Raw genomic sequence first — 23711 nt, forward strand, 5'->3', positions numbered from 1 at the left:
TTTGTAGTTCCTGAAATTCTACAGAAATCTTCATAAGCACTTACGTACATGAAGCATGTCAAAATCAGAGTTGACAGTAGATGTTTGCAAGCTAACAGTCATTTCGTTGACCTTTGGTAAAATTATCTGTGGTGGCTTAGTATGAAAATAACTCTGTAAGGCTACATCTACACTACAGAGATCTTTTTAAAAGAAGCCCTTCCAGAAGGTCTCTTATGAAAGAACTTCTTTCAAAAGAGGGCATCCACACACAAAAAAGGGAATCAAAAGAACCATGTGCTCTTTCGAAAGAGAGCATCCACACAGCCCCCTACTCTTTCAAAATAAAGGGCAAGGGATCAAAAAAATCAGGCTGCATGAAGACTGCTCTTTCGAGAACAAGGGCCTGCAGAGTGTCTATACACACTTCCTTTCAAAAGAAGCTTTCAAAAGGTGGCACTCTTCCTGAAATGGGAAAGAAAAGCAGTTTGTAAAGGAACCCCACATGCTTTCAATTTACTTTCGAAAGACCACTTTTGTGTGTAGATGCTCCATGGGATCTTTCAAAAGAGCCCCCTTCTTTCAAAAAAATCTTTCGAAAGAGCTTGCTAGTGTAGATGCAGCCTAAATGTAAGAATTAAGTTTCATCCTATTGTTTCATCTGTATATTTCCAGTATATGCAACTACCCCCACCCGATTTTTCCCTAGTGAGTTTCACTTTAGAAAAAGAAGAAAAAAATGCTCACGCCAACATTGTCTAGTAATCTTTGATGGTAATAAGTTAACCAGGACAATGTGAGAAAATGTGTAAAGTGCCCCAATTTCTTTGTTATCTAAGATGAAACTTAAGAGCAGCAGTTTACAGACTGCAGTTGCTGTATCCATTCTTACTGAAAGAATTCCACAGAAGCTCCAGGATGCTTCTCTGGGCATATACAAATTACAGCCTACGCCTTTGCCTATGAGAAACAAACCCTAAACCTCGCATCACATTACACTGTCACTGTTAATGGAAAAGAAAATACTCCAGAGATATAAAATCAATATAATAAGAATCAATACCAACTGTCTTGATTTGGGCTAGAGAAGAATTGTGGGATTTTTTTTTAATGTAAATATGTCTTGATCTCAAATCTTTACTAATTTTATAAGCATTCATATTTCAAATTCAGCAGCCTTCTGGCAAATTTAATTCTCATTGACTTCAGGAGTAGTCCCAGTACAGACCACAGCTTCATAATAATGAACGGACCATAGTACTATGTAAAAAAAAAGTGCTTAGTATTCAGGGCCCAGTAACAGTTAGCAGTTTTTTACTGTAACATTAATAAAAAGAAGGCCTGTCTTAACTTGTAACACTTTTACAGACAACTTTCAATGATTTACCTTTTTATTTCTTCTTATCCTGAGGCATTAAACGGGGATCATACGTTAGGATCAGGTGAGCCTATCCCACGTGCTCCATTTCCTGTGACTGCAGGGGACAGGCAGCCATGGGTTCCACCCAGTGTTCCCCTTGTCTTTCTGTGTTTTCCTCTAACCCCACACATAGCTATTCCCTTTTCTTCCAATGTCTTTAGTTGCTTAAGTAGATGTTCCCTTTGGATGACCCTTATTTGCCCCTTTTTTTCAGTAGGTAAGACACTGTGTGATATAATAGAAGCTTAGACCATGTACAGTATAAGTGTCATCTCTGCTATGGCCCAGATTTAGGGAGTGACCTCACTATTAAGTATTTTCCAATTTAATGATTATGCTATTAATGATCAAAGTGAGGTGCTGATTCAATATCCTATTTTTCAGAAGGCCTGTTATCAAATCATTGACACACTCCTAGCTTTATATTTAAATTTTCATTGCTCCAAGTGTCAATTCCAGGATTTTAAGTCCAACCAGAATGCATTTAAATTTACATAGACTCTTGTAGAATGTCTCAATTATATCCACATTTCCTTGTGCTAGTTAATGAATCATAGTCTCCCTCTACTTAACAGACTGAGGATTTTTTACGAATTGGCAGTGTCTTACTGTTTAACATAGTTTCTGTATAAAATCAAGCTGTGTTTCAACTCAACCATAATAAAACCTCATAGTGAAATGTTAAAATAGATGTACTGATATGTGGCGTAGCCTAATTTGAGTGCACAGAAAATACACATACACACAAGTAAGACATATAAATATAAACTAAAGTGTTGCTGTAATTGTAAAAAGAAAATTCTCGGAACATAGTCATTCTAACTTCATATTATTCCCGAGAAATGTTTCATATATGTTGCTTTCTATATGGCCTCTGTCTCCTGAACTGGGTTGGAGAATAATGTGACAGCGTTAGGGGATTGCAATTACTTTAAAACACAAACTGCCTTCTGTCTTGCACCATGTGCAAATACACCAAGTCGCAAGGCTGACAGAGGGTCATCCGTGCTATGTGCATGAGATTTAACTCTAATTAAACCAGTGTACAGTTTCTTTTCTGTGGTTAAAAGAAAGATAACCCACAGTAGGTCACCTGGATTCTGTTCCAACATTCTTCAAATGCCCAAACAGGGGTTTGGGATAGGCAGAGGAAAACAGAATGCAGTGATGCCAAAATACCTCCTTTTGTCAGTATTAGATGTACTTATTTGTCAGAAATGTGCATTTAAAAGAAAAAAAAAATTCCTCTAAATTAAGAAACATTGGGACACATTCTCTGTTGCCATAACTCCACTGAAGTCCAAGGCACTTACACCAGCAGACAACTGAGCCCATTACCTTTGCTGATTTGCTGAGGGATTACTTGATTAAGCCCATTATCTTGTTTGTGGAAATGTCTCATGAAATATTCATTATATGAGGAAAGAACATGGAATGTTTTCCTACCCTAGCTAAGAAGATTATTGTCGTAAATTTCCCTACGCTGTTTAAAACATTGGGCATGATGTTCTGGCTAATGTTATTGGGGATCCTGCATCTCCTCTCATTTCTTATTTGGTGTAAATCCTGAGTAACCCTATTGAGGCTGGGGAGTCACAGTTATGTGAAAGGAAAAAATCAGGTGCAAACAACTATCCCCCATAATTGCTCTGAAATGTTACCCTTTAAGCTATTGTGTGTCCCAGATTTCCCTTTCAGCTTCCATTGAATGGTGGTATTCAGATCATGTACTACACTGTTTCTGCAATTAAATGGCTGCCTGTCCCAGACCAGCCGCAATATGGTTGTGGGCATGGGTATCATAGGCAGGGGAAGGCAATGCCTTCCCAAACTGCTTCACCTGGCACTGCCCAAGTGCTGATGGGGATGGTGTCTCAGGCCCACTGACTCCCTAGATCTCTGGGGCTGGAGAAGGCTGCAGCCACCCCACCTGCCAGCTCCTTGGAGCTCTGGAGCTGTTGTGGCTGGGGGCCAGTGGCCCCACTGTGTGTGTGTGTGTGTGTTGGGGGAGTGAGCTGGGCAGAGGCTAGTGGCCACAGTAGGGGTGGGGCCTTGGACGGGGGGCAGGGCTGGGAGCGCTTGCCTCCCCAAATGCTGGGGGTCGTCCGCCAGCCATGGCTGTGGGAAACATGATGGCTACATGCCAGTTGCCACTTACCCATTGTGGAGAGAGAAGTGGTGTGAGGATGCAAGGAGCCATACATGGCTTCCATAAGGGCTAGGCAGAAGTGCAGACCCTGTGCTCCACTAGGTACCAGGGTACAGCCAAGCAAGTAAGAGGAGAAGACAGCTTCCCAATGACCTTAGGGGAGTAGGAAAGGAGAGACTAAGGTACTCCTCGCCAGAGAGAGTGGCAGACTTGCCAGGTCCCCAGGCAGGGTGGTGGTGGGCCCAGCTGTATGCTCCTCGAAGGGGAAGGGCCTTAGCTGGAAGGGGTGGGGCTGCGTGCAGCCAGCTCTCAGAGCCAATGGAGCATGCTGCCTTACCCACCCCCCAGGCAGCCCTGAGAGCCACATGGAGCATGCCACATGTTGCTCCTATGGTGATTTAAAGGGCACAGAGCTCCAAGCACTGCCACGCCTACAGTAGTGGCAGCAGCTGGGAGCCCTGAGCCCTTTTCAGTCACCAGGTACCTGTCCACTGTGTCCTTTGTGTCCTCCCTCCCTGCCGTCAGCAGGCCTGAACGTCACCCCAACATGGGCAGGAACCAGCTGGGAGGAGGCAGTCAAATTGCTCCTTCTGTTGCCATTCCCCACTTGATTTAGGTCACTCGACCTGGCTGCTCGGATAGAGAATTGTAGTGCGTATGCTTTAAAGCAATACTGGATGAATTTCTAAAAGATTGCCGGAGATCACCCAGAAATTATTGGCTTGAAACACAAACACTGGGTGAAATTGTTTGGTTTGTGCTGTACGGTGGGTCAGACTAAGTGCTCCTAATGGGTCCTGTCTGGCCCAAAAGACTGTTCAGACCTAGGAGTTCAGAGAGACACTCTGCCTCCTCGAGAGAGCAGCTGTCCTGGAGACTTTACAGTCTAGGAAACTGTCCCAAAACCATAGTCTGTAAAGTGGATGGGGTTCTTTCCACATGACATGCATGTTACTACTTCCTCTTCACAGACCCACTTATTGCCTCCCTAGTACAAATACAGTGTCAATCGTATTCTTAATATTTCAGTCAGTGGTTTTCTTATGCTGTCATTTAGAAAATAAGGTATTTTAAAAGCAGAAGTCTGTCCAGTTTCCTTCTCAAAATCATGGTGCTCTATATAATGGACAAGAGAGGGCCAACAATGTTTAAACTGTTTGTGATAGCAGACCACGTCGGTATTTGCTTGAGACAAAGAGGGCCATGTATAGTCATAATATTATTGCAACAAAAGGAGTCTGGCATCCATTATATGTTCAGCTGTCTGCTTTGTAAAAGGGTTGCAGTTTTGCGCAGGGAGAAAAAAGAAAGCTATAAATCGCAGAAACAGTAAATCTGAGTTAGAATAATGGTGTTGCATCAAACAGCAAGTGTACAGGCCAACTAACACCAATTTTTTTCTTTAGTATGGAAACCATCTGAGAGACACTCAGTGGCTTGGGTGGTCTGAATCCAGGGCCTGGTGAACATACCTCCACAACACAAACCAATACCATCTCACGCGGCATCAGCTCAGAAAAGAGGCCAACAACTGAACGAGACTAAGCTACTCTTTCACAGAGGTGGTTCCTTCAGCTCAGCACTGATGTATACTGGCGAAATCTTGACCCTGTTGCTTGTTTGTTGGTTGTAGTAGGAGTCAGGGGTTTCCCATACAAGTGAGCTCAGATCAGACTTCAACAAGCAGCAGGTAACTCATTACTGTTGGGCAACAACATGCAGGCTACAGATGTAATACGGAGAGATCTGTCATTGAAATGGAAAAATCAAAAATAGGAGTATTGACTCACTGCGCTCACATGTCCATGTGGATATTTATTACAAATCAGCTGAAGGTTAGATCAGACTTCTGCCCAGGGGCGGGGGATGCAGGGGTCCACCAACCCAGGAGAAGCAAGTGAGGGACTGTGCCTTGCTCCTAGGCAGGCAGTCTATCCCAGCTGGACCAGATTAGCATGCTGGCCCTACCCACTGAGCTGGTACATAGGGAGGGTGAGGCTAACACTGTGCTTCCATCTCACCCCCTTGCTCCGTGAAGGAAGCAGGAGTGAGCAGAGGGGTTCCTGATGTACAGGCTCCTGATTGTCTCTGTGTGTATGTGGTACTTGCTCTGTGGACCTGGCCCAACATGAGATCAGCTATATTACAATAACATGTAAATGTTCGGCGGTCTGAAAGTTTGATGTACCTAAGCTCCAATTTGGTTACATGCAAAGTATTAGCTGTAGCATCTGCTCACTGAAGGACACCAGTTTACATGGCTGGTGGCTGTAGTTATACTCCTTCAGTCAGGAAAGTGGAGCTCTCAGAACTCCCGTTTCTGGTGTTTCATCCTGTCCTGGAGGGCAGTTAGCGAGGTACACACCCAGTCTTGAATGCAGATGTGCAGTGATGGTGAGATGTAAGACTGATGTTTCACATGAGGGCACAAGTACCCTTGATGCTGGTGGCCACAGCCAAGGTGTGGAATGGCAGGTGCAGGGAGCGATTGGCTACAGAATGGAAGAGAAGACACTGATGGGAGGAAATGGTTGAGAAGTGGCACAATGGGATGAGGGGACCTCTGTTACATGTTTGCATGGAAGAGGGCAGTATAAAAATTAAGTTAATCCTATACCTGGGACCTACGCCTATGACCAAAGTGAGAAGAATTTGGGCTATTTTTTCTACCTCAGAATCAAGACAAGACTAAAAAAAATACTTCAATTTGTGCAAACACTGAATGCCCACATTAAATAACAGCAACAACACTAAGCAATGGTAAGGTACAAAATTATTTAACAATTACAAGGTGATTTACTTGGAAATAAATTATCTGTGCTATTTACATACAAGTAGCCAAAGCAACCCAAATAACTGAATGTCAGAAAACTAAGTCAGCGTGGTGGCTTTGATGTGAGAAAGAAATGTGCTTTCAAGTAAATGCCTAGGCTCAAATGGCAGAAAAAGCACAGCAAACATATTTCACTGTATGGTCACGCTCTTTAAACCCCACCCCCCCCACACTATTTGTGCTAAACAGATTTTAAAACTATTCTTACAAGGAGTTTAATATCTTTGCAAGAGATTGCAAAGTGTAAAACAAAGTAGGGCAAAACTATTCCTAGGTGGTTCTTAAAGTTGTTTCTCTAACTGCTCCAGAGACCCACTTCTGAATCTTGTTACACATGGGTAGAGCTCCTCCACCTGCACACAGCCCCATTGCAATCAAGATGGGGTAGGGCAGAGGGTTTCCAACAATGTACAAATATTGCAGGATTGGGGCCTATTGACTCAATCCTGCAAGACACTGAGCATCTTCACCTCACTAGTGCCAGGAGGCTCAAATACATGAGGGAAAATTTATTTATTTTATTTTTTAAAATTGTAATATGCATTAAATCATTTTAATTATTCATCGTTATTAGCCCATGAGATTAAAGCCAAATGTTGAGGCTCTCTCACACGGCCGTGAAATCTGTAATAGGTGTACAGATGATGCTGCTTCATTGATGTACAAGTTCTTCAATATCAAGTGTTCATTTTATGTCTTATTCTCCTGATTCACTTATAGGCATAAAGAAAAACACACCACTGCTTTTTACAGCCTGATTTTTATGCAAGTCTTTCCACCCACAACAGATTTATGAGTTTTGATATAGGCTTGGCTGTGACAACTCTGTTCAGTTCCTTGAAATAGAAATTGGTTGTCTGCAGGTAGCCAGCTGCTTTGAATCCTTCATCTGACTGTATTGGACCTTGGTGGATTGTTTTATGTTAGAGATGTCAAAACAGCCTTGAGCATCTTCTGCTGCCCAACAGGGTTTCAATCTCCTGCCGAGACTGGGCATATGGTATCTAGTTCTCTACAGAGATGAAGCTGATCAGGAAGTGATCACAGGTACCTGGACAGCACTGTGTGCCTAGCGAATGGTGTAAGTAATGCACCTAGATCAATAAGTCATAAGCATTTTCAACCTGACTGTGGCTTCCAGGAGACCTATTCAAGTAAGCCCTTCGAGATAGGCAGGGGATTAAGTCCCTTGGCTCAGGCTCTACCTGACACATTTTATCCCAACACAAAATAATAGTGGGGGAAGGGACTTGGGCATCAGGGTTGCTGCTGCTGGAGAATGCTGGTTCACCTAGAACACTTGTGTGTGTGTAACTGGTTACAAGACTTGCATTTGCACCCAGCTAGACCAACAACAGCAGAGTACTGTTAAGAGTCATGGGTACTTCTCAAAACAAATATGAAGAAGCTTGGAGGGAGGGACCAACACTGTTGTATTGGCATGAACACGCATAAAATTAGAGTGTGAAAAATCAGACTCTTAATATTAAAGAAACTTGCAAATGTTTGAATAGTTTGAAGAAGAAGAAGGAACTTATAAAGTGTCAGAGGCATAGAAATGAATAGGTTTAGGTTTTGTATACTTGACATATTACAACACGGTTTAATCACTAGGCCTAATGAGCTGGAATCTCGTGGGATTTTTTTTTTATGTCTTCAACTGTAAATTTACTGCTAACTCTACACCACCCTTAATTAATGCGGTGATGTGACAGAAGCTTGTTTGCTTATGTAACCCCAGAGGCATGGAGACCACTGACAAGAGAAAGTGAAGTCTCTGCTCTACAGCCTCGCCTGAGAGTGAGTTGGCTTTTAGGTCATATGGTAAAGCACAGGTTCATTCCCTTTTGCCAACTATCCAGGTGCCTCAGCCTTACACTTACAAATGGAGTTTTAATGTCACAGAAAGCAAAGCAAGTATTTCTAAAGTGGTATGGGTTTTATTTATTTAAAATTTTGACTCTTCATCAGAATTTTTTTATAAAAAAGCATTCATGGACAATATTCCCTGTACAAAATATTAAAAACAATATGCTGAATGAATCATAGAATCCTGGGCCTGGAAGAAAGCTCAGGAGATCATTGAGTCCATTGATCAACCCTAACTAAATCAGTCCACTCAGGACTTTGTCAAGATGGACTTAAAAACGTCTAGGGACGGAAATTCTACCACTTCTCTAGGTAACACATTCCGGTGTTTCACCACCCTAGTGAAACAGTTTTTCCTACTATCTAACCTACACATCCCACACTATAACTTGAGACCACTACTCCTTGCTCTGCTGCCCTCCATCACTACTGAGAACAGCCTCTCTCCATCCTCTGTAGAGCCCCACTTTAGGAAGTTGAAGGCTGCTGCCAAATCACCCCTCACTCTTCTCTTCTGCAACCTAAATAACCCCAAATCCCTCAGCCACTCCTCATAGGTCATAAGGCTAATGGGTGACAGCTGTAGGAGTTTTTCCTGAGAACTGCATGGTACTTCCTTTTACCCCTCTCTTCGCCTCCCCACCAAACTAGAACTGTTGCATTCAGTAGCATTTCACTCACAGCCAGACCTATTTTAAATGTTACTTTATATTAAAATCCTTCTGTGATTAAACGAAACATGAAAGTGGCCATCTGCTTGTGAAGTATTTTCAGAAAACAACCATTCAAATATTATGAAAGGTCAGTTGAAGTCTGTTTAAGCCTGGGCAGACCGGGAAAAGTAATAAATATAGTGGAAACCAAATCTGAACATCACCCACACTTATACTTCATACATCTTTCCCAACAGCTGTCTTATGTAAAGAATGAGAGCTTGGCTACACTAGTACAATATAGAAATACTTATGCTAGTAACAGTAGTCATGATGAATTGAAATCAGCGTAAATTCCAGTTAAGCCTGAATATGGATTGTGGTTGGGTCTGTTTTGGTAGTGTCATCACCATGTTTAATTAACCATGCAGGACCAAGGTGTTTATCATTACTAACCTCATCACCAAAAATCTGTCTGCATTAGTTAAAATTCCTTCTAATTATTGCCTTTGAAACATACCAAGATTCACAGTAACAATAGCAACCTAACTACATTGGCTTTAAGATGCCAGTGTGTTTCTTCTCCTCTTTTACATCTTGCTGGGACCTAGGCACTAGTCTCTTTGAAGTTTTACTTCACATAGAATAACAAATTTGGAAGCTCTTTGAAACCCCAGATTTTGCTCCTTAAATGTCAGAGTAGAAGTTGAAATCAGCCCAGCCACTTCAAGTACAGCTGAGTGCAACAACTTCACTTCAAAGAAAAGGCTGATGTATCTCATTCAGTCTGGCCATCGGTCTCAATAGTACTTCAAAAAGATATCCTAGCTGGCTGATTTCAATTTCATTTTGCATTTAGAAAGCTAAATCAGGCATTGACAATCACTCCCAGTTTAGCTTTTGTAAATACAGAAAACTGGAAATCAGACTGGCTGCCTCTGAAGGACTATTGAGCTGTAGCTTGTTCCAGAGAGCATTAAAAAGAACCCCTAAGGCACTGGATTGCTCCCAGAATTTGCACTGAATTGTGGAGCACAGCGTTGGAATGGTGACCACACTAGAAGAACTGGGCACCTTAGTGATATCCTTTATTACAGGAGATGTCCAAAAACAGCCAAGGACTCAATGAATGCAAAGACTGTACCAACTTCTCACCTCTACAGAGGACCTCTCTAGACGCTGGTGTAGTGTGAAGCTGATTGCACTGCCAGGAAGAGCCCATTTTATGACCAGAGTATTTCTGTCTCCAAGACTGTCAGTTCTAAGCTCGAAGCAGTAAAGAAACTTACTGAAAAAATGCTTACGCATACAGCCACACACTCAAGAGAAAGTGCAGTCGAACAGAGAAGCTTCAACTTTTTTCCAATCAAAATGGTTTGCATGTAATTTTTTGTTTAGCTGCAAACAATTTGACATCACTGATTTTCTGTTATTGGGATTAGTTTCTTTTTAATAAAGTGAAAATATTTTACAGGTAGACCCCCTCATTCCTGACCCCCCTAGGTACATCATCGTGTCTATTATGATGGCATTTGGATGACCAAAGAAAAAGGGTTGATTGTGCCCCTCTCCCCCGCCCCACCACACACTTTCTTGCTCTGACTCAGCGCAGGTCTACATTACAAGAACAGGCTGATGTAAGCTACCTAATTTGAGTTATGTTAGTATTGTAAGTCAAATCAACATAGGTTAGATTTATTTACCACTTGGTTGATAGGGAAAAAAAACCTTCTTCTTACTCTTCTAGTTCTGGTGAAGTACCCAAGTCAGTGGGAGAGTGATCAGTGGTCAACTGTTTGAGTCTATACTAGACATGATAAATTAATCCCTGCAGACCCCTAGTGAAGACCTGCCAGATGGGAGGACTACTCGGTATTTCAAGGGCCATCCTAGGTGACTCTGGCCAATTACACTCAGCACCCTACAGGATCAAGTTCTTAGGGGAGTCTCCTGCAAAGAATCACGGTCCGTCTGCAGAAATGGAAACTTACTGTTGCTTTAACACACATCTCAATATTGTTTCACAAGTAGTTGGAGAGGGTTACTAAATGAACACTGAAGCATGTTACTGAGCCACTGTTTATTCCTGCTCACACTGGAGTAATTACCGAGCAATTCCTTGCACAGAGTCAACAGAGTGATGCTGCAAGGGAAAACAGAAACAAGCCTAATATAGTCATGCTTTGTTGCAGTTTAAATTCATTACTGTAAAGTAGAGTGAGTTGAAGTAGTAATTGCATCTGTGATTCATCAAAAACTAAACAAATTAGTCACTAAACATTTAGATTATTTGTGATGGAGTGATACAAGTTTTGTGCAGTGTTGTCAGAGCTGGTGTTTGGCCCAAGATTTGTCCCCAGGTGTCCGTGAGAATATTTTTATGGGGCAATACCTGAAGAAGAGTTCTGTTAGCACAAAAGCTTGTCTCCTTCACCAGCAGAAGTTGGTCCCATAAAAGTTATTACTTCACCCACCTTGACTCCCTCAGCAGTTTTAATCTATTCCAAGCAGACTCGGAGCATGTGAATCCTTTTCCTGTGAGTTCCCAGTTTTTCATCAGTCAACAAAATTGTTGTGAGTCACAAGGAAACTTGTGGAATATGGTTCATTTTAGCACTCTGGATCATGTCAGTACATCACTTCCCAATTTTAACTGAAAATAAGCCCATATGGAGGGGATTCTGTTTGGAAACAGTCAGGCCTTCGCCCTGTGTTGTCCCAAAAAAGTCTCAAATGTATTTTTAGCTGTTGGACTTAGATATAACAAAATCATTGATCAACATAACTACAATCATCCAGAAAAATGCCTGTTTATTGGTATTTTCAAGACATCAGCTAAACTGCATGAGAAAATATGGGCTTGCTGAACAATCTGTTTCAAGCTATGTAGCAGTTACATGTTGTGACTAAAAGAACTGCATTATTTTTGTGCACAACTGAGCCAAGATGAAAATCACAGACAACTCTTCAGCTGAAAATACAATCTAATTGTAGTGAAGTTTGAACCCAACTCATTTAGCACCAAACTCTGCTACTACACTAAGGCTAATGATACCTGGGTTTACTGACTCTACTCCAGCATAAGGTATTGCTCAGTTTATGACAAGAGTCCCTTAGTGATACTGAAAGCTTATTGTTGTAAGACATAGGTTTTTGGTAGGTAAAGAAGTGTTGGAGCTGGAAGAGTAGCAACACCTGGCCCTGAACCCATTCTATCATAAATTTCTTTATGTAACTTGGGCAAATTTTACCCAGTTGGGATGAAATTGTGAACATTTGGTCACTGCTTCAGGGTGGATTTTTTGGAAGTTTTGACCAAAAATGATTCAGGCATTTTTAAGAACAATGTGGTGAAAAAACAGATGGTGATTTTTGCAAGTGTTAATTCTTTTCCTCATTTTTATTACTCCAGCTTTAACACCACAGAGTTTGGAGCGCTATTAGGTAGTCACACAGTCCCCCTCCCACCCCCACACACACCTGTCATTACTGTTGAGGGATCACCTCACAACACTCTTGAGAAGTAGGGCAGAGCTATTTATTTTCACTTCACAAATGGGGAGTGGAAGCCCAGACCAATAGACCCTCAGAAAAGGTATTCTGCTGAAATTAATTATAGGGTCTAAATGCAGTTGAAGATATGGGCCAGAGAAGCTAAGTGACTTGCCCCAGGTAACACAGAAACTATGTAGTGGAGCACAAACCTGTGGGTCTCCCAATTTTCAAGTTAGCACACTAACCTTTGGGAAACTTTCCTCTCTGATAGGCAGATAGTTCTCTGTTTACATTGGTTGCCTTGTGCTGCCCCTGTAAAAGGACACCCAGATTTTGCCAAAATTATAAGTAAATGGAATAAAAATTACTATGTAACAGTGGGAATTAGAAGACCAACCAACCCTCCCCCCCACCGCACCCCCAACACCCATAATTCAGTGTTTTGTATGTCCTCAAGTGCATGGTCTACCAAAGGTAATAACTTACTACTGGTGGCTGCCAGTTATTTATTTCAAGTTGTACAGTTCTGGGCTGTAGGGCCAACAGTCAAATCCTTTAATATGCAGGGTGTCATTATGAATATTGTCTAAACGTCAAAAGGCACGCAATCATGTACAAACGTAATACAAAAGGGACAAAGGTACAGTGTAACCATGCTCACTAACTATAAACAATTTGCAAGGGCTAGCCAGATACATAAAGACACACTACTGGCAGAGTTCTGGAACATGAAGGGAGGCGGGGGCGCTTCTAGAGGGCTCCCAAACTGTTAAAAAAGATACATTCCCCAACTCAACACAAGCAACTCAGCCCCTAGCCTCTACCTCAGCCCCATCTCCTGTCTGGGTTTCTACAGCTCCACTGGTGGCAGGTCTGGGGGCATATGCCCCCCCTACCACCACACACACACATACCTCACTCTGTAGAGTAACTGATTACGCAGCTGTTGCGCAATAGCAATCGTTGTCAGTGGGCCTTGTGTGGCAGCTGCATCGTAGATTATATGGTCTATAATCAGACAATAAACTTTATCAGTCTGAAAACAGAGAGGAGAATTCTGCTTTCAACCCCATCAGGCAAACCCCATCTTTAATACAGGTTGAACTTGTCTAATCCAGAATTCTCTTGTCCAGCAAACTCCATAATCCAGCATGATTATAGTTAGCCAGATGACCTCTTATCATGGTGGGGGTGGGATCAATTTTTCTGTGGTACCATAATTTTTTTTTAAAGCCACCAGTTGTAACTCTCAGTGTTCTGTGCTATTATTGATCTGCAATTTACCCCTCAATGCCACCTAAGAACTCAGTAAGCAGTGGAAGTGTTGGTAATGCTGCTAAACAATATTGACCTCCTCTGGTCTGGCAAATTGTCTGGTCCAGCACTGGTCAAGTCCCAAGGGTGCCAGATGAGAGAGGTTCAACCTATATTTCACATGTGGAGAAACTGGAGAGTGTGGGATTTTGTAAGTAGATGTACACTGTAGGAATATTTGAGAATACTGACTGTGCACTCCAAGATTCTTCATTGCATAGCATACGTGTGTAATGTTTGTAGCATGTTGAATTATTCACTCTGAATTTTTACTTCCTTTCTGTAACTCATCTTGTATGTTAAGCCAACACCTGAAATAGTCATCCCACTGAAGATGAAAAACAAAACAAAACAAAAACCTCCTAACATGAAAAAGAGATACCAATTAATTACTAATAACAAGAACAAACATGGAACAACCATCAGCTGGCAGCTATCATCATTCAAGCCCAAATTTCCATACTTCATAAATCATTCTCACCAAAGCAGATCTAAGTAAAGCACCTCATCCAGATGCTGATAAATAAGCAAAATATGGCAATAAAACTTGTTTTTCTTCTGTGTCTATTTCTCCTGTGACCCTAGAAGAGCTAATCTCCAAGGGCCATGCCATGCTTCAATTTATATTCAGAGATCCTAGTCCAGCCAAAGGGAGTTTTGCACATGGATAAAATCAATACCTAGCTGCAGCCCTGACATGCTTTTTAAAATAAACATAGCACCATTGCTGGAGTCTAAGAGCTCTTTTAAAAAAAGAGAGCAACTACAACTAGGGTCACCTCAGAAAACCTTGTTTTCCTGCTTTCCTCTATCTGCTGATCTGTCCTTACTGCATTAACACTTGATCCCTAAATTAGCTCATCCACCTCTCGCTATGTGCCCAAGTGCACCTCTCCTTCTAGCTTTTCAGTCTTTCTCCGAGGGTATGGTACCACTGTCTGAAAGAACTAGAACTAAACTTCCATCTTTCTGCTGGTATTGCCAATTTTCCTCCCGATGTCGATAGTCACAATTCCACTGTCTTCTAGCTAGCCAAGCTTACATCTCTGAGGGCTTTTCTTTCCTTCTCACACCCACACTGTCACTGTATCTCAAAACATTTCCCTATGTTTAACATTCCTAAAATCCCTCTCTACTACAAAGTTGACAGTAAAAGCTATTGGGAAATAAGGAATATGGGAATGGCTTTCTGGCCTTGCCTATATTTTAGGGCAAAACCAAACTGAAACTAAGTCATGCTGCATACAGTAGACTTAGAACATGTGTGATTATGTAGAATAATGGGCGCACATGTAAGATTGCATCAACAATAATTGATTTAAAACATTATTGAGTGTGGTCACATGAATTTTAAGGCTCAAAACTATAAGTGATTTGCAATCTCAAATACAAGCTCTGCAGGTATTTACTTTTAAAAAGATTAGTTTTGGGGTTTTTACTGCTAAAATGTGACATTGAACAGAGTTGTATTTAAAACACAAATTGGCAGAGGACAACCCCTGAAGGCTCACCCTATATTTCCTCACACTGAAATCTACTTCTTATCTGAACAATTTTAACATTTTCCCCTCGATCTTTGTATCAAAAGGCTAATAAAATGTTCGTTAACACTGAAATGGAGTAAAACAAAAAAAAAAAAAGGTTCTTTGATGATAAATAGTACCATTGTTCCAAGGTAATGCAGTTGTTTCGACTCACCAGTTAGGGTCACAAAGAATGTAGGTATCAAATTGCCTCATAAGGCTCCTGAATACCAGAGTCAGGCCCCACTGGGATTCCTAAAATCCCGACTCTGCTGAACCCTGCTGGCACCTAAACTCACTTGTGAGCTATAGCAGAGGTTTCCTAGGTACCTACGTTTCTGCCTTTGTGCATCTACACTGAGGCCTGACTCTTGGGCCTGGTCTACAGTAGGAGATTAAGACGCATATAAGGGTCTAAGTTCGATTTTATAAGCTATATGTCTACACCCTAGCACACAAAAGATTGATTTTAAGGGTCTCTGATGTTGACTTTTGTACTGCTGACTTCCCCCCTGTAGTAACTCAAGAGCTTGAATTTGCAAAGTTGAACTAACAGGTGGAGACGGCAGCATTGTTGTTCTATTTTATTAGCCTTTAAACTATCCTGCAGTGCCCCTTGAGGTGTCCTTTCCTGTCGTCACTCCACCCCCGCTGCTCTCCAGGCGAGCCAGAAGTAGGTGACAGGAAGTGATGTTCATCAGCCTAGGAATTTGTATTAGATTTTCTTTCCTCTCTGGCCAGCGTGGTGAGCGGACGTGTGGCTCACATCTCTGCAGCACACCCTGTAGCCAGGAGTCCCCAGGACCACAAAAGGGCCCCAGCATGGAGCCATCAAGAGATGATGTACCTCATTTCACTGTGGGGTGAAGAAGCTATTTTCATTCAGATCAAATCCAGCACAGGAATGCGGATATTTATGCCAAATTGCTGTGAGGCATGAAGGAGACAGGGTACAACAGGGGACACTCAGCAGTGCTGCGTGAAGATCAAGGAGCTGAGGCAGAGCTACCAGAAATGCAATACAGCCAATGGTTGGTCTGGGGCATCTCCCCAGAAATGCCAATACTACAACGAGCTTCACGCTATTCTGGGGACAGACACAGCCTCTTCCCCCAAAAGTGGTATTGACACCTGTGGTCGTGGGAAGAATGCTGAAGTGCGTCTTGATGAGGAAGGGGTGGCTAACAGTGGAGTCCATTCCAGCCTAGAATTAGACGCTGAAAGCCAGGAGCTGTTTATTGAGCTTGAGCCAGTGAATCCCATCCCCTTCACTCAGGAGGCGGCTTCAGAGATCAGCATGGATCCTGGAGAGGGGTCTTCTGGTAAGTGGGCTTTTTGTCTACTTGTAATGCTATGTTGCAGTCATGAGGTGGAGGGTCTATGCATGTTTCCTTTAGAACAGCTTGTTAATGTGCCTGGGGATGGAGCACAGATCCTGCTTGGAGAAAAAGCTGAAGGTCTTAGACAGACACTTCTGTATTCTTATCACGAGATTTTTGGGGAATCCCAACTTAGTCCTGCTTCCATGGTAAGACACCTTACCGTGCCAAGCCACCAGTAAGTGATCTGGAATCATGGCCCCACAGAACATTCTTGCAGATTTTCTAACATGGTAGCTGGATAGAACAAGCACTCTTTCCTTATTCCTTTTTGTTCATCAGGCAACCTAGAATGCATGGGAAGTTTTGAGAGTCACTAATGACTTGCTGCCTAGATGGGGAGGGGTAGCTCAGTGGTTTGAGCATTGGCTTCCTAAACCCAGGGTTGTGGACTCAATCTTTGAGGAGGCCATTTAGAGGTCTAGGGCAAATAGATATATCTTTGTCAGGGATTGGGCCTGGTCCTGCTATAAGAGCAGGGTACTGGACTCAATGGCTGTGTCTACACGTGCACGCTACTTCGAAGTAGCGGCACTAACTTCGAAATAGCACCCGTCGCGGCTACACGCGTCGGGCGCTATTTCGAAGTTAACTTTGACGTTAGGCGGCGAGACGTCGAAGTCGCTAACCTCATGAGGGGATCAGAATAGCGCCCTACTTCGACGTTCAACGTCGAAGTAGGGACCGTGTAGACAATCCGCGTCCCACAACGTCGAAATTGTGGGGTCCTCCATGGCAGCCGTCAGCTGGGGGGTTGAGAGACGCTGTCTCTCCAGCCCGTGCGGGGCTCTATGGTCACCGTGGGCAGCAGCCTTTAGCCCAGGGCTTCTGGCTGCTGCTGCTGCTGCTGCAGCAGGGGTTCATGCTGCATGCACAGGGTCTGCAACTCGTTGTCGGCTCTGTGGATCTTGTGCTGTTTAGTGCAAGTGTGTCTGGGAGGGGCCCTTTAAGGGAGCGGCTGGCTGTTGAGTCCGCCCTCTGACCCTGTCTGCAGCTGTGCCTGGCACCCTTATTTCGATGTGTGCTACTGTGGCGTGTAGACGTTCCCTCGCAGCGCCTATTTCGATGTGGTGCTGCGCAACGTCGATGTTGAACATCGACGTTGCCAGCCCTGGAGGACGTGTAGACGTTATTCATCAAAATAGCCTATTTCGATGTTGCCACATCGAAATAGGCTACTTTGATGTAGGCTTCACGTGTAGACATAGCCAATGATCTCTTGAGGTCCCTTCCAATTCTAGTGTTCTATGATCAGCTGCTGCTGACCTAGCCAGTGCAGAGCAAAACTCATACAGCTGCTTTGAAAACCAAGATGCATGTGCAATTGCATATGTGGCACTCCCATATCTCTCTACAAGGCTAGCAGGCAATCAGACCCTCCCATGGTTCACATGTGCACCCCAGTGACTTTTAATGATTTTTGAACTCATGGAGCAGCTGCTTTGGAATTTAAAATCCAGGCACTGCTTTAAGCAGCATATGCTCAATGCAACCCCTATTGCTGCTTAAGACGTCATGCTGTATGAATGCCTCAATGCAGCCACCCACTCGCCCATGGCCAGCATCCCTGGGACATGCCACATCAACCCTAGCCCCCAGCCCTGGTGTTGCTCTCTGAAAGATATTGTTCCCTGTGAACCAAGGATAGCGTACAATAGTGTTGAGGGTAAAGCTCTGCTGTAGTATAGCTGAAATCATTCTTCTTGGAATCATGTATTCTTCAGTCTTAAGAGTAACAAGAGTTACCTTGCAATTGCAATATGTTCTTCCATAGAGACAGGCAGCCATTATTTCTGTCACTATAGTCATTGTTCCGAGTAAAGATAAAAATGTTGCTATTGCTAATGACATGAATATTTCTAAATTTGTTTTATCAGTGAACAACCTTGGAAAAGACAGCGGGGGATCAGTTCAGCAGATAAGGGGCTGCCTATGAGGTGGAGGAAGAAGAGCCGGAATGAATTGTTGGAGAATTATATACAAGTAATTACAAAGGAGAAAAGTGAACTTTGTGACTGGAGGAAGAAAATGATGGACTCAAGGATGAATGCATGAATCATTCATGTCCTTTATGGACAAGCAGACAGAATTAATTAATTCTGCGATAGAGAAATCACAATCAATGAACTCCAGGCAGACAGAATTAATTACTTGGCAATTAGAGAAATCACAATCAGCGATCCATGCACTCCTCCATACTCCATTTTATGCCCCCCATCCATACATATTACCTTCCCCTTTTAGAGGCACAGCATCTCCAGGCACTACTGATATATGGCATCCTTGCAGCATCCATTCTCCTCCCCTGGACAGGGCACTGCATCCCCCAGACACTCCAGGCACCCACAACCCACTCAGTCTACTCCCTAGCACCTGGCCCTGCATCCCCCAGCCACTCCAGGTACCATCACAAGAGACGTCCTTTAACCCTGTCACCCACAGTCCCCAGCTCCTGGCTCTGCATTCCCCATCCAATTGATGCACCTCCGCGCTTCCATACCTCCTCCCTCCATTCGTTCAGCACCCTCCTTTCATCAGGGACCCAGAACAGGGATGGGAGGAAGACCACAAAAAGCCCAGCTTCATAACCCCAGAAAATCAACACCCACAAGAAGGCTAACATTTGACAACCTCTGACCTTATTATCCTTTTTTTCATGATATGCCCCCATTTTCTATTAGTGCCTCCTAAATAAAAACATTCCTTATTGTTAGTAGAGTTTCATTTATTGGTTAACATGATGTGGGATTGGGTGAGTGGGTGGTGATGGTTGTCTTGTGGTTGATGGGAAGGTTTAATTAAGGACAAGGAAACAGCATGGAGGGGGAGGGGTAAACTAGTTAATGCTCTTCATGCTCAGTCACAAACATAGTTTTCAAGGCATCCCTGATTTTCACTGTGTCTTCCTGGGCTTTCCTGTTTTCCCTTGGGGTCGGCTGCTGATAATTTCTTGCCAGGACCTCGGCCTCAACCCCTCATGCAGGCATGAAACTTTTCCCATTTGCCTTGCAAATGTTATGAAGAATACAGGAGGCCTCAATCACAAGGTTAGTGTTTACGTCATTGAGGTCTAAGTTGGTCAGAAAGCACCTAAATCTGGCTTTTAAATGGCCAAAGGCACATTCTACCGCCATTCCACATCAGCTCAGCATGTCATTAAAGAGCCCCTTACTGGAGTCCAGGGCATCTGTGTAGGGCTTCGTGAGCCAAGGAAACAGGGGGTAAGCAGAGTCACCCAAAAGCTCTACGGGCATTTCCACACCCTCAATGTTAATTTTCTGCTCTAGGAAGTAAGTACCACTCTGGAACCTTCTAAACAGACTAGAATTCCTAAAGATTCATGCATCACGCACCCTTCCCAACCACCCCATGCTGATGTCAGTGAAACAACCTTTGTAATCCACCAACACCTGCAGCACCATACAAAAGTACCCCTTGTGGTTAATGTACTCTGAGGCCTGGTGGTCCAGTGCCGGGATGGGATGTGCGTTCCATCTATTGCCCCATCGCAGTTAGAGAACCCCATGGCAGAAAATCCATCCACTCTGCCCTGCACATTCCCCAGAGACACTGTCTTCTGCAGGAGAAGCATGTTGATCACCTTGGCTACTTGTATGATGACAGCCGCCATCGTAGATTTGCCGTCTCCAGATGGATTGGCCACTGACTGGTAGCTGTCTGGCACTGCAAACTTCCAAAAAGCAATTGCCACATGTTTCTCAACTGTCAAAACAGGTCTCATTCTGGTCTCACTGTGCTTCAGGAAGGAAGACAGCACTTCACAAAGTTCCTTGTAAGTGGCCTTATGCACACGTAAGTTTCGCAGCCACTGCTGGTCATCCCATGACTGCAAAACAATGCAATCCCACTAGTCTGTGCTGGTTTCTTGGCTCCAGAACCTGTGCTCCATTCTGTACAGTGAATCCAGTGGTGCCAGAAACTCCATGGTCCTTCTCTCCAGAGATTCATGTCTGTCAGTGCTGCTGGAAACAACTAGCTCATTCTGCATGGGCATTGTGTTCAGAAGATATTGCATCAGAGTGTAGGAACTGAGCACAAAACACTGCATCAAACTTTAAAGCGTATCAGGATCCATGTTCAGGCCTGTAATGGCAGCTGACAGGCAAGACAAAAAGTGGGCAAAAATGTCATTTTTTTTTTCCAGCTGGAAAAGGGGAGGTAAGGAAAATGCACTCTGGGATGATGACATTCGAAACCCAGAACAACTTGTGGTGATTTTTTTTCTCCCAGAAGACACCAGCATGAAATCCCAAAATGCAATGGGGCTGTGGGAATTGTGGGACAGGTGCCCACAATGCACTGTTACCACAGTCAGATTCGGGCAATCATGTGAAGACACACTAAATCAAATTTCTGAGCTGGTCAGGACACTCAACTTTGACTGTATAAAATCTGGTGTTAAAAATTCGACTAACAAATTTGATTTCATTCACAAGCATAAACATACCCTAAGCATCTGGCAGCACAAGCACCAGACTGTGATGTGTGAACTGAGGGAAGAGAGGCATTCCTCTGCCCATCTTACCTCTGGGGCTCAATCTAGCAAGAGTGCCAAGACCTTGTGTACCAAAGCAAGCTTCCATACATAGGTTCATCCAAGGCAGCAGGGGCAGAGGAAAACCACTGTCATAGCTTTTAACACAATGGTTAGGCTACTGTTGCCCAAAGCAAAAACATTTCACCAAAATGTTTTAAGGAAAACTTTTAAGGAAGGTTTTTGGGGTCCAGGCCTTTCTGGAAAGCCTTACATTCTGTAGCTGGGTGTTTAGAGCCTTGAATGTAGAAGACTCAAGTGCAAATCCCTGCTTTGCCCGAATCATTTGGGATCTGAATACAGAGCAGCTTGTCATCCCACATCAACCTGGATCAGGCAGAGTACAGACTCGGATCTGGGTCTTCCACACTCCAGACCAGTCCCCAGACACCAAGATAGAGTGCAAAAGTCAAACTAGCTCACCCCATCTATGCCCATATTCTCAGTGCGCAAGCCAAAAAGCCATTTTAATCATTCCATTTTCATGAAAGAGTTCAAAAGAGGATGGGGAAGAGGCAGATGAAAACTCAAGGAGAAAATTAGAATCTGCTTGTGTTTACAAAAGAGCCAGCTCCTAAGCCAGCTGTCATAATCCTTTGAATTCATTGGACCAACATAGATTTACACCAACTGAGGATTTGGCCCACAGTTTGTAAATTATATGCTAAGAGAGAAATTAGGGGGAAAATATGTCTGTTTTCACTGGGCAACTCCACTAAGCTTAGAATACACAGTTCAGGAAGTGAATGAGGCCTGGTTTTGGACTGTAATACCTATAATTTGGAGAGACTGTGATTGCAGCAATCAATAACATATCTTTTCTCAAGATTATATATTCAAATCAGTGGATTTGCAGTACTCTAAAGTTTATGCACTCTATTTACAATAGCTAAATTACTCACCAGTTGCATGTTGGGCGATAAAGTCTGGATGAATGGAAAAAAAGCAGGAGATGTGTGTGTGTGTGTGTGTGTGTGTGTGTGTGTGTTACAGAATATATCTTTTTCATGAATCAAGCATCAACTGTCACTGCACAGAATAATTTTTAAATGTGCAGTGTAGAATATTTTAAGATTTTAAGAACAAAATGCTGAGAGGATATGTAACCAGGGAATGGTAATATAGCTGGAGTTAAAGATTGCATCACATGATGGATTTTACAGGCTAACTTTGAACTTGGCTGTGAGGAAGCAGCAAAGGAGCATCACTGAATGATTAAGAATCTCTGACATTCAATCTGAGAACATGAAAGAGGGCTTTTTCTCCCACCCATAATTGAATTTTACCTGGGACAGCACGCTCTTTTCAAGTCTTTCCTAGTCTTCAGTGTGCGGCTTCCTGATTTAATTTTTCACTATTCATTCTGAGTCCATTCCAGTTCCACAATTATATGGGTGTTTTTCATATTTTATATATTTTGAAGTCCTTTTGTAGAAACCGATTTTGTAAATCTGTGACCCAGGCTTCTGGGGGTGTTGGATGAGCCAAAATTGGAGATGTTCAGAATTCCCAGTACTCATTACCAATGTGGAACCATGTAAAAGATCATTATTGCAATTTTCTGTTATATGTAATGGGATCGGGACCCCCATTGTGCTAGACATTGTGCAAGTACATAATAAGAGACCCATACTTAACCTCAAAGATATTTTGAAACGAGGAGGAGTTAGATACCTAAATAGCTTTGAGGGTCTGGGCCATGATCCCTCAACCAACAACCTTAATCTAAATAGCTAAGCAATGGTGGGAGGGGGAATAGAGATGAAGTGGGTCAAAGTTGACAGAGCAATTCAGTGGCAGTCAAGAAGGAAAATGCACCCCAACTCTCAGTGGAGTGCCCTATCTATTAGGCAACACTTCCTCAGATGCAGAAGTTCTTGGAAATGTCCCCTGGACATTCAGATATGTGAGAGTCATCTTCTAATACTTCTAAGACTCTGTCTACACTATGAAATAAAGTAGAATTTATAAAAGTCAACTTTTAACACTAGCTTTTATAAAGTCAAAGTTGAGTGTCCACACCTGCTCACAAAGTTGACTTAGTGTGTCCCCACTAAATTGCCAAAGTTCATCTGTTGCATCAGTGCTTTGTGGGCACCTGTCCCACAGTTCCTTCAACCCCATTGTATTCTGGGTTTTTTTTTTGCCCATGTGTTACAGGGAAAAATGCCCTGCAAGTGGTTGTATGTGTATGATGTCATCTCCCCAGACTGCATTGCCCTAATTCCCCCCACCACTGAAAACAAATGGCCATTTTTTTCAGACATTCCTTTCCCTGCTCGGAGAAATTGTTTGAGTCATCTGCATTATGGAAAGAGGAAGTTTTTACAAAAAAGTTTTTTCAAGAGACTTCAAATTGACATTAAATGCAAGCGAAGAGAGAGAGTGAAAGAGCCAGGTTTGAACTAGAGCGAGAGAAAAATTTGTGAGCTGTCACCATGCAGAAGTGAAGAATGGCCATTTTTCAGAAGTTTCTTCCCCTGGTGAAAATAAAGGAATGGTTCAAAGTGGGTCTATGTGACCAGCAAAAGACTTCACAAGG

At 43.0% G+C, this 23711-nt stretch overlaps 1 protein-coding gene across 9 annotated transcripts in view; it reads left to right on the forward strand.

Annotated features, from left to right (window-relative positions):
• SHISAL1 (shisa like 1) overlaps positions 1-23711 on the forward strand; it is a 129320-nt gene that overhangs the window by 86412 nt on the left and 19197 nt on the right. For 5 of the 9 annotated variants that reach the window (XM_075003610.1, XM_075003629.1, XM_075003609.1 and 2 more), the window contains one exon: positions 10001-10263. The exons of 1 other annotated variant lie outside the window; for it this stretch is intronic. In XM_075003610.1, the coding sequence (XP_074859711.1) occupies positions 10001-10079 (79 nt within the window). In that variant the 3' untranslated portion in view covers positions 10080-10263. Of the gene's footprint in view, positions 1-4954; positions 5277-10000; positions 10270-23711 lie in introns of those variants that run through there. 3 more of the 9 variants (XM_075003685.1, XM_075003608.1, XM_075003666.1) reach the window with 3 other exon arrangements.

Source organism: Carettochelys insculpta, chromosome 1 (assembly GCF_033958435.1).
Source record: "Carettochelys insculpta isolate YL-2023 chromosome 1, ASM3395843v1, whole genome shotgun sequence".
Lineage (NCBI taxonomy): Eukaryota > Metazoa > Chordata > Testudines > Carettochelyidae > Carettochelys > Carettochelys insculpta.